Here is an 11922-nt window from a genome sequence, read left to right on the forward strand (position 1 = left end):
GGTTACAAGCACTGTGAACCAGTAGAAAAACACACCTTGCTTTATTGAAGGCTTTTCACACAGTAGCAACCAACGCCATTCCAAAATGGGCTCTCCGAGTCATGGATACTATCTTCGCGAGGCGAGATGAACGTCAACTCTGTGTTTTCGTGGATCGAGGGAGAAGAACAAGGTAAGTGACAGGTGTGTTTATAGACTGTCAGGTATGACGGTAACATGTGTGCGTGTGTGTTCGTCTCTCTCTCTCTCTCTCCATTTCGCTGAGCGTGGCGACTCTATCACTGATCTCGGTGACTCACCGTGTCACGCATCACAACAGTAGCACGACAGATCGAGACACTCATGAATGAACGGTAAAGAGTTACTGAATTTATGGAGTGTAAAGGTGAAACTGATCAACACTGATTATGGGACAAAGTGGGGAAAAACAGGACAGGTGATAGACGGACAGGGTTGTCGTTTAGGGTCAAGGTAAGTATACTGTACGCCAGCTCTTCATGTTGACGTAGGGCTCTGGCGGGGGATCGGAATTTATTGATTAAAAAAGGTAAGGCCTTGTTGGCATACGGCGCTGTTGTGTGGTTCGGCCAGCTGTAGCAGACTTGCGGCGTGCATGGTTGGTTTTGAAGATTGCTTGACTGATTTTTGAGGTGAAATTAAGCGAAGACACTGGGGTTGTGGTACTTCTTGTGACTGGCAGTGATTCGTACGACGAGGAAATGGGGTTGGGGGTTTGAGACATTCAGTTAAGGTACTGCGTTCGTGATTGTTGTTGTGTCTGTGATTCGATCGTGTGTGTTGGGGTTGGTGTCAGTTTCATCATGTGTGAAACTGACGAAAACACTCGAATCATATTTTGTCTGTGTGTCAGTTCCGTTGGTTTAAACAATGTTTTATTAAATCAAACATGATACAAAAATACAACGATAAACAATAGGGACACGAACTCAAGCAAACGCTTATATTACGCGCCCTACGTAGTAGGAAAATAACGCAAATATGATGTCGGACAAGCATTACTTATCAATTGTTGAACTATCTACAAGAAGAGCATAGTTAAAGTAAATCAGAAAGAATAAGATAAAGCTAGCAGGAGGAAGAGGGGGGAGGGTGGAGGAGGGAGGAGAAAACGGTAGGTACATATAAAAGATGAAGTTGGCAGCGCATACAAATAAGAATATACATAGTACATTACAAACCATAGTCCTGTGGCAAGTAAGCAGTAGCTCGCTAAATATACATTTGAAAAATGCATATAAAATAAGGTTTGTTGGCATGAATATGGGTACTGAGTCAAATCAACAGAAACGACCAGATTCATGGATAAACGATTGGACACTTTCAAAAACAAGCTTGTTGGTGCAAAGAGAGGTTTTCGCTACCATTTAACAATATTTCAACATGTCTGTAATTAACAGGAAGTGCGTTTATTGTAGACAGGCGAGCATCTACGTACAAAGGACAATGTGTCAAATAATGGTCAGCTGTTTCGTTCGGGTAGCCGCAAGCGCACTGTGGGTTTCCCTGTAGGTGGCGTTTACACAGGTCAGAATTCAAATTACTCATTCCAGTTCCATTCGTACAATCAGGAAGTAGTCTTCGAGACAGTACCGTTTTCTGTTAAAGTAAGGCGCGCTACGTTCTTAATTGTTGCGTCTGTGGTTGTGATTCGTATGTGTTGGTAGGAGTTCAGGGTAATTTCATCATGTATGAAACTAATGAAGACACATGGGTCCATTTTTGTTTTGTTTCTGTGGTTGTGATAGTGATACGTGTCGGGTGCTTCTTTCATATTGTGTGAAATTCAATTAGACACTGGGTCCTTCAGGGATGTCGCAAGGCGTCGAACATCGGTCATAGACCGATTAATTGCCTCAACTGTCCGATTCATCGGTTCATTATAATTATATATCCAGTCACTGTATGTAGCCCACTGGTACAGAATCGGTCTCTCTCAGGTATGGAGTAATTTCTTGGTTTCAGTAGAGTGGGTTCTTTTGAAAGTAATCATATATATGGAACAAAGCCATCTCAAATAAGAGAAAAAGAGAAGAAAAGACGACATGAAGAGAGAACAGTTAATAGCAGATGATAATGCGTACGACCACAATGTAGGTCACCTGAAATGTCCTATTCAAATTTGTTAAAGCCGGCCAAATGTCCTATTCATGTTGATTAAGTCAGGACATTTGTCCCATCAGCACAAATTTGTGGCAACATCCCTGGTCCTTATTTTGTTGTGTCTGTAGCAATAAAGCGTGGAGGATTACTATAATCCTACCTGATTCATTGCCTACAGTTTCATTTTGTGATACGGGGTTAGTATAGTTTTATGTCTGTTGTCATTGTTGTTGTTTGTGTTGGGTGCCAGTTTCACATTGGTGATTGAAAGAGACTGGGCTGGCATTTTCTTTGTTTTTGATGTTTTTGTTTTGTTTTTGTTTTTGATGTTTGTCAGTTTTTTGTGCATGATGTGAAATGTTGACACTGGGTTGGTTTTATTGTGTGTCCGTAAGTTTGACTGTTGCATTTTACGTGTTCCCAAGTGTTAACTTGTTTTAGGTATGGGTTTTCTTGTGAGATTTGGTGTGTTACGGTACTGGTAGACAAACGCAAGTGATTACATCTTTGACTTTTATTTGAAACGTTTTATGACATTTTTAAGTACAGTGTCGGAACCCCATTCACTGATGTCATGAGCTTTGACAAGATCAACGTTAGCAGTCAACAAAATGGGTAGTGATCGGAATTAAACTTTTTGATTCCATTCCAGAAACCGATTTCCTTCTTTTTACACATATATTAATATATATATATTTTTTTCTTCTTTTTTATCAAATCCCCACAGCGTATGCCGCTTTTCGTGTTATGACAGATTCCCAGTTGTATGTTCACAAATGTTGATCAAGTTGCAGAATGTGTGGTATCAATTAGCTAGGAAAGGGATTGACCCACGATTGTTACCAATTCTTTCTTTATTTGGTGTTTAACGTCGTTTTCAACCACGAAGGTTATATCGCGACGGGGAAAAGGGGGAGATGGGATAGAGCCACTTGTCAATTGTTTCTTGTTCACAAAAGCACTAATCAAAAATTTGCTCCAGGGGCTTGCAACGTAGTACAATGTATTACCTTACTGGGAGAATGCAAGTTTCCAGTACAAAGGACTTAACATTTCTTACAAACTGCTTGACTAAAATCTTTACACAAATTGACTATATTCTATACAAGAAACACTTAACAAGGGTAAAAAGAGAAACAGAATCCGTTAGTCGCCTCTTACGACATGCTGGGGAGCATCGGGTAAATTCTTCCCCCTAACCCGCGGGGGGTATTGTTGCCAATACTGTCTGCAAATAATGACGCACATGCATATAATACCTACAGCAAAGAGATGCTATCGTGCAACACCACACAAGGGATAGGGTGATTTGTGAGCGTGGTATGGGCAGGCTGAAATGAGTAAAGGGAGTAGGGTGTTCCAGTTAAAGGCCCAGTCCTTCCTGTGTAAACAATTCGACTCATCATCATCTCAGATGTTGCCTGGCTTTTGCATGGGGAAAAAATCCTTCCTCTGGGACAGTTACAAAGAATCAACACCCTGACGGAGAGTGAGATTTGTTTCATGAATTTATATCACAAAAAGACCGAAGTATCTGTTACTGTTCAGGACATTTTTTTTTACTCTTTTTTTATTTTTTTAGCTTGCTTTTATTGTTTGAACGCGTCTGAATGTATTTTTCCACTATTACAATAACAATGTCATTCCCCCTATTCTCGAACTCGAGAAAAGATTCATGAACAGTCTTGCACGCATCAAAGTGTATACCAACCGGCTGTGTTTCTGAAATCACACCTTTTTCTTGTCCATGAAAGTATTCTTGTGTACAAGTATATATGCAACCGAACACACAGACAGCGATGGAAATCCCAAAAAGTTCTGAATTGTGACTCAAAACATACTCATGCTCAGGGACAGATTAGGATCAATCTCCTTTTTAAAACAACACGAACAGCTGGCGTAGCCTATCAGGCGAATTAATTGCCCTTTTAGCGGCTGGAGTTTCAAAAAAATTGTTCATGCTGTACAGTATAACCACATCGATTCTGCAATTCGGTTCATTGCTGAAAATAGAAGAAAGACAGATCGAGTCCTAGTTACGGCCATAGTGCTGGTGTTATTTGTTTGGTTATTGATTATGCATAATTTAGGCTGTGTTGTGTTGTGCGTGCATGCACAAGTAAGCTAAACTGCACTCTTTCACCTTTTTCAGGAATGTTATGAAAAACCGACAATGACTTCAACCTGCCACCGGAATATGTTCGAAAGTTCTGTGATGCTACAACACCCTGTGTGATATTATTAGTTTTTAACTCCAAGTGACAAACATATCAACACAGATGACAGTCGTATATCGTCCAAAATGTGATTCTCAGTCAAAGACGTGTGACATTCAGGCCGAAAGATAGTCATCACGGAAATACGAATCACGATATTGAGTCCGCCGTGTACACGTTTCAAGGAACAGAATGGCTCAGCTAGTGCTTCCACTGAAGGACAAGCGCAAGAATGACAGAACAGGAGAGGACGTGAAAGACTAGCACCAGGAACTACAGCAAGAGGATAAAGGGTGTCCTGCAATAAGCGTTTTAAAATCGCAGGAATCCAAGTGTCTTCAAAAGGAAAGAAAAGACCAGAAAGAGAGAAAGACGGCAAGCAAAACTGACAAACCCAGACACACACAAAAGACACCTAAAGAATAAATGAAATACGATTTGAAAAAAAGAAGAAAGAAAAAAGACAGGTACACTTTCGGAAGCAGCATTAAGACATTGAAGAACGTCAACGAAATGTCAAATCTCTTCTAGCCTTCTCCACGGCAAAAAAACCCACCCACCTACAAAAACCCACCTCAACTCTCGAATACCTCCTCAACAACAAAATGGAAACCCATAACCCCTACACCCTCTTTCTCCTCCTCCGACCTAGCCCTCTACTGCTTCTCTTTGTGGGCGCCATCTTGTCAACCACGCAACCTGCAAATGCGAATACAGCAGAGAGCACGTGCTCATTGGGAAGAACGTCGTGGAATCCCGATGCCCCTGCGCGTTTCGGCCTGTCCATCAGCTTGAGAAAGGCTGACCAGATTCTGGGCTGCGGTCTTGTGTCGCAAGAGGCCCTGCAGCTGTACGTAGCTGCCCAGTGGGTGTGCGAGAAACTCAACGCTGACCCCCACGGCAATGGGAGCTTCATCCCTGGAGTGCAGTTTGGTGAGTGATTTGTGTGTGTGTGTGTGTGGGGGGTGTGTGGAAATGGGGATGTGTGTGTGTGTCAATGTGTCAGTGTGTGTGTGTGTGTGTGTGTGCGTGCGTGCGTGTGTATGTGTGTGTGTGCGTGCGTGCGTGTACGTGTGTGTACGTGTGTGTATGTGTGTCTGTGTGCGCGCGCGTGTGTGTGTGTGGTGTGTGTCCGTCTAGATGGCAAGACCTCCCAAAGAGTCTTCTGGAAACTAGGAAAATACAATTGCAATTTGTGACCTAGTTTTACTGTGGTAGACCACCGGCTAGCCACTCTTCTAACTGTGACCAACTCGTCAGTGAGAATTTTCTTGAACAAGACACACACACGACGCGGTATGGAAAGTATTTTTCATATTGGTCGTCACTGACATTCTCAGCGTTGGCCCACAAAAGGGGTTCCTTCCTCTCACGAGAAAAATCCGCCTGTTTCTGGAGGCCGCCGGTTTCCTTCTGGGATAGTTCATTCCCCTTTGTCGAAGGTGGCACAGTTCTTCTCACGAAAACAGGTCGGTTTGCTGTCTCAGATATTCCCAGGTTTGTACACAGGGTGAGATTATTCCTCCTCTTGAACACATACCAACATTCAACTGACTGGTTGTTTTGTCTGTTTGTTTGTTTGTTTAACGCCCAGTCCACCACGAAGGGTGATATCAGGGCGGTGCTGCTTTGACATTTAACGTGCGCCACACACAAGACAGAAGTCGCAGCACAGGCTTCATGTCTCACCCAGTCACATTATTCTGACACCGGACCAACCAGTCCTTGCACTAACCCCATAATGCCAGACGCCAGGCAGAGCAGCCACTAGATGGCCAATTTTAAAGTCTTAGGTATGACCCGGCCGGGGTTCGAACCCACGACCTCCCGCTCACTGGACGGACGCCTTACCACTAGGCCACCGTGTTGTGGTCTGTTTTGTCTGTGCACCGTGAGATGTTTCATTGTTTGTGTGACGAATTTGTTTTGCAGATTAACACTAGTGTCCACTAGAAATTAATTCATTGAAAAAGTTACCGGCACGGTTGGCCTAGTGGTAAGGCGTCCGCCCCGTGAGCGGGAGGTCGTGGGTTCGAACCCCGGCCGGGTCATACCTAAGACTTTAAAATTGGCAATCTAGTGGCTGCTCCGCCTGGCGTCTGGCATTATGGGGTTAGTGCTATAGGACTGGTTGGTCCGGTGTCAGAATAATGTGACTGGGTGAGACATGAAGCCTGTGCTGCGACCTCTGTCTGGTGTGTGGCGCACGTTAAATGTATTGTGTAAAAAGATTCCATCTCACACAGCATAAATAAATCGCTGCGCCTTGAATATGTGCGCAATATAAATTGGAAAAAAAATAAAAAAAATCCCTACGCTTAGAACTGTACCCACGGAATATGCGCGATATAAGCCTCATATTGATTGATTGATTGATAAATGTCAAAGCAGCACCGCCCTGATATGGCCCTTCGTGGTGGACTGGGCGTTAAGCAAGCAAACAAACAAATTGAAAAAGTCCCACTCTGCACGGGGAGCTGTCAGGGTGTTGAATGTTGGAACGTGTCCAAGTGGAGGGATAGTCTTAGTCCATGTAAAAGCCTGGCCACATCTGAGATGTTGAGACGAAATTATTGTTCACACGGGAAGGATTGTGCTTTAAAAGCGACGACCTTTATTGCTTGGGAATCATTCCCATGCAAGCGAGTATGGACGCCATCGCTGATAATGATATATCTGGAGCTTTTCACGGGATAAGAACAGCCCTTCACTGGGACTCTTACTAAGTTTCAACAGCATGACTGCGTCTGGCGTGGAGTGAAGTTTTTCGGAATTTATTTGTCAGATTTGGCATGGGTGTAACTTAGACTTAAACTGTAAGTTACAAAGTTAATCACGCAAAAATAGAAGATGAAGAAGAAGGAGAAGAAGACGACGACGACGACGACGAAAATGCCCACTCTCCACAAAAAGCAGTTATATTTTGTTTGTTTGTTTGCTTTACGCCCAGCCGACCACGAAGGGCCATAGCAGGGCGGTGCTGCTTTGACATATAACGTGCGCCACACACAAGGCAGAAGTCGCAGCACAGGCTTCATGTCTCACCCAGTGACATTATTCTGACACCGGACCAACCGGTAGCAGTTATATGGGCTGTAGAATTGTAATATGTGTCCAAGTGTGAGGATGCTCTCAATCACCTGTAAAAGCCTCACTTTCAAGGCTTTTGAATGGGATAAAAGCATCCTTTCACTCTTGTGGTGATAGAAACACGTGTCTACGCGGGACAGATGGTATCTTTAAGGTTGTTGGGCACTGCAGAAAACCCCAGATAGTAGTTTCAGCTGCCAATGAAAGTGGGTCCCAATGTGGGGGAAGGGATGGAATTGACACCAGGAAAAACGGATAGAATGAAGATCGTCTTTGTCGGCTCAGGTAACTTTGTTCTTTCTGTTGAGCAGTGCGTCGTGTATGCGTCATATTCTTAAATTAACATTTTAAAAACTACGCGAATGGTTTTTATTTCCTTGTGGATTCTCTACATACCAAAGTAATGCGTACAAGCCCGAAGCTACTTTTTCCGCAAGATGTATTGCTAACATAGTTTTGAAAGCAAAACAGCTATTAAGCCAGTAATAAAAACATATGTAATGGTGTCAAGCTAAATGGACAAAAGTGACAAAAGGTGAACCCGAAAAGACTCATATAGGACCAGTGCTCTCTCTCTCTCTCTCTCTCTCTCTCTCTCTCTCTCTCTCTCTCTCTCTCTCTCTCTCTCTCTCTCTCTCTCTCTCTCTCTCTCTCTCTCTCTCTCTCTCTCTCTCTCTCTCTCTCTCTCTCTCTCTCTCTCTCTCTCTCTCTCTCTCTCTCTCTCTCTCTCTCGCTCTCTCTCTCTCGGTCATTGTAAAAACCAAAACACTGGTTATACAATTAAACCATTCATCCATCCATCCATCTCTCTCTCTCTCCCTCTCTCTTTCTCTCTCTTTCTCCTCTCTTTCTTCTATCTCTTTTTTATTCTCTCTCTCTCTCTCTCTCCCATCTCCCGCATCTCTCTCTCTCTCTCCCATCTCTCTCTCTCTCTCTCTCTCTCTCTCTCTCTCTCTCTCTCTCTCTCTCTCTCTCTCTCTCTCTCTCTCTCTCGTTCTTTCTCTTCCCCCCTCCCTCTCTCTGTGTTTCTCTGTCTCTCGCGCCCTCCCTCTCTCCCTCTTTCTCTTTGTTGACGTGCACCAACACCTCCTCCTATTTAGCATCTGCCCCATGCCTTTTAGTGCAACTGTAACTAAATGTTGATGGCTGTGATTATTTGGTGTTACGCGGGGAAGTTGCTGGATATCTCTATTCGAGGCATTAATAAACTGCTGTGTTATAAATGCATTGAAGTGAACATTCATCATGCAAAAAATATTTCGACGAAAATGAATATGAATGCGCTGCCCATTTATATTCTGTTTCGACATTTTTCTGCGGACACAAGTCTTTTTTGACATTTTTTGCAGACACAAAATATAGCTGTTCAGCAATAGTTGTGTCGCATGAGAAACTCTTTTCAAAGACTTTAAACTGGATGATGATCTTCCGTGTACAGAAAATACACATCAAGTTGCACTTCTTGTGCATTTGACAAGGAATTTTAAACAAGTGTTGAGAATCTCAACAACAAACAAGTCGCGTAAGGCGAAATTACTACATTTAGTCAAGCTGTGGAACTCACAGAATGAAACTGAACGTAGTCCGCCGCTAGTGCAAAAGGCAGTGAAAGTGATGAGCCTGTTTGGCGCGGCAGCGGTTGCGCTGTGCTTCATAGCACGCTTTACTGTACCTCTCTTCGTTTTAACTTTCTGAGCGTGTTTTTAATCCAAACATATCATATCTATATGTTTTTGGAATCAGGAACCGACAAGGAATAAGATGAAATAGTTTTTGAATCGATTTCGGAAATTTAATTTTGATCATAATTTTTATATTTTTAATTTTCAGAGATTTTTTTTAATCCAAATATAACATATGTATATGTTTTTGGAATCAGAAAATGACGTAGAATAAGATGAAATTGTTTTTGGATCGTTTAATAAAAAAATAATTTTAATTACAAGTTTCCGATTTTTAATGACCAAACTCACTCATTAGTTTTTAAGCCACCAAGCTGAAATGCAATACCAAACCCCGGCCTTCGTCGAAGATTGATTTGCCAAAATTTCAATCAATTTAATTGAAAAATGAGGGTGTGACAGTGCCGCCTCAACTTTTACAAAAAGCCGGATATGACGTCATTTATCGAAAAAAAGAAAAAAACGTCCGGGGATATTATTCCCAGGAACTCTCATGTCAAATTTCATAAAGATCGGCCCAGTAGTTTAGTCTGAATCGCTCTACACACACACACACAGACACAGACACACACACACACACACACACACACACACACACACACACACACACACACACACACACACACACACACACACACACACACACACACACACACACACACACACACACATACACCACGACCCTCGTCTCGATTCCCCCCTCTATGTTAAAACATTTAGTCAAAACTTGACTAAATGTAAAAACAGACTCACCAGAATTACACAAATGAATTGGAAATGTTCGTTCCTTCGTTCTCTCCCTCTCTCTATACATCCCCCCCTCCGGGATTCGAACCCACGACCTTCCGCTTGGGAGGCTGGCGTCTTACCCACTGGGCCACTTCGCCCGTCACACGCGAGACCAATTCAGCATCTTTTTCTTGGCTTTCGTTGTTATCAACCATTCTGCTGACTGTTGCAGGGTTTGATCTTCTGGACGACTGTCGGTCCTCCACGCGTGCTGTGCAGTATGCTCTGGACTACGTCGACTTGTACAGCGGCTGTCAGGCCGAGAATAACTCTTCTCCGCAGCTAAGGCTGGGTTAGTATGATTGTGTTTTGATGACGTTTTATGTTTGCTTCTCGATGATAATGCTCTAGAAATGAGGTTTTTGTTCGTATTTACTTAATAATTATGCTGCAAAAATGAGGTTTTTGTTGGTATTTACTTAAAAATGAGGCGGTAGAAATGAGTTTTTTGTTTGTATTTACTTGATAATTATGCTCTGGGAAAGAGTTTTTTTGTTCGTATTTACTTAATAATGATGCTCAAGAAATAAGTGTTTTGTTCGTATTTACTTGATAATTATACTCTAGAAATAAGTTTTGTTCGTATTTACTTAATGATTATGCTGTAGAAATGAGGTTTTTGTTCGTATTTACTTTATAATCATGCTCTAGAAATGAGGTTTTTGTTAGTATTTACTTAATAATTAAGCTCTAGAAATGAGGTTTTTGTTCGTATTTATTTCTCTCAAAACTAGGGGCTCCGATAACTTGGTATTCATTAGTGTGCTGCAGTTAACCTGCGGCCGACTAAACAGGGTTGAAGGATGTTTAGCTTATACACATTTTTTTTTGTATTAGCTGCACAGGATCCCTGGTCAACGAACAACGGAAATGGTCGCTTCCTATTGACATTGAGCGTCTAGTGTAATGGAGTGGGGTTGTTCGTACTCTTATCCCATGTAAACGCCTGTACTGATGTCTCTGTACCAAAGTTGAAGGATGCTTTATCCCATGTAAAAACGTGGGGAAAGTTTAAAGTGGTGTCTATGATGTACATGGTGTACACTGTACACTGATGTACATGGTGTACACTCTATTTGTAGTGTTATCCCTGTTTTTGCGGACCTTTGCGGTTTGCTTGTTTCAATTCTTTTTTTCTTTCTTTTTGGAAATTTCTTTTTTCTTTCTCAGTTCTTACATTTCTTGAAAGCAATTGTGAAAAAAGAAGCCTGATAAAAGAGAGCTTTATTATGTCATCAACTTAATAAACCTTGGGAATAACAACTGCAGAATTCGAATTTACGCCAAGGGTGAAGAGACCCGTGAGCATGCATCCACAGAGGGGTGCCAAAAGTATTGCTATTGGAAGATCTACATTTTGAGTCGTATATTTGGGATCGTTCAAAATGAAAACCAGCATAGTCTCTGTCATGTATGACGTGCACAGTCTATGTGTTTGTGTCATATTGTCATTTGTGTCTTTTTGACAGGTATCGTTGGGCCTACCCGTAGCTCTACAGCCGAAGAAACAGCTGACTCCATGCGCAGCATCCCCATCCCCATCATCAGTCCTTCAGCCACTCTGGCCTCCTTAACTGAGGGGGGCACTCCTCATCCCAACTTCTTTAGGACGGTGCCCTCCGATAAAGTACAGATTAAGGTCAGGATCCAGGATAGTGGGCTTGTCACAGTGGAGGGGCAGTGGGGAGGTGGTGGGGGCGGTGTGTGTGTTTGGAGGGGGTGGTGTGTGTGTGTGAGGGGGGGTGTTTGAGTGGGTGAGTGTGTGTGCCGAAAGAAAACGTTCCATCGCTGTGTCATAATGAAAATGGGAATTCAAATGTTCTCATCTCATCTCATCTCATCTCATCTTACTCACCTCATCTCATCTCATCTCATCTTACTCACCTCATCTCATCTCATCTCATCTTACTCACTTCATCTCATCTCATCTCACTTCACCTCATCTAATCTCATCCCACACCCTTCGCATCCCATCCCATCCCATCTCATCTAATCTCATCAAATCTCAACTCATCTTATCTTAT

The 11922-nt window shown here is 42.6% G+C and overlaps 1 protein-coding gene across 1 annotated transcript in view; it reads left to right on the forward strand.

The window, feature by feature from the left end:
• Positions 1–11922, forward strand: part of LOC138964434 (uncharacterized) — a 38025-nt gene continuing 26103 nt past the window's right edge. Inside the window, exons 1-4 of the mRNA XM_070336386.1 lie at positions 1–172; positions 4274–5270; positions 10071–10190; positions 11368–11537. Of these exons, the coding sequence (XP_070192487.1) occupies positions 4943–5270; positions 10071–10190; positions 11368–11537 (618 nt within the window). The 5' untranslated portion in view covers positions 1–172; positions 4274–4942. The remainder of the gene's footprint in view (positions 173–4273; positions 5271–10070; positions 10191–11367; positions 11538–11922) is intronic.

The sequence above is a fragment of the Littorina saxatilis genome, linkage group LG4 (genome assembly GCF_037325665.1).
Source record: "Littorina saxatilis isolate snail1 linkage group LG4, US_GU_Lsax_2.0, whole genome shotgun sequence".
In the NCBI taxonomy this organism is placed as follows: Eukaryota; Metazoa; Mollusca; class Gastropoda; order Littorinimorpha; family Littorinidae; genus Littorina; species Littorina saxatilis.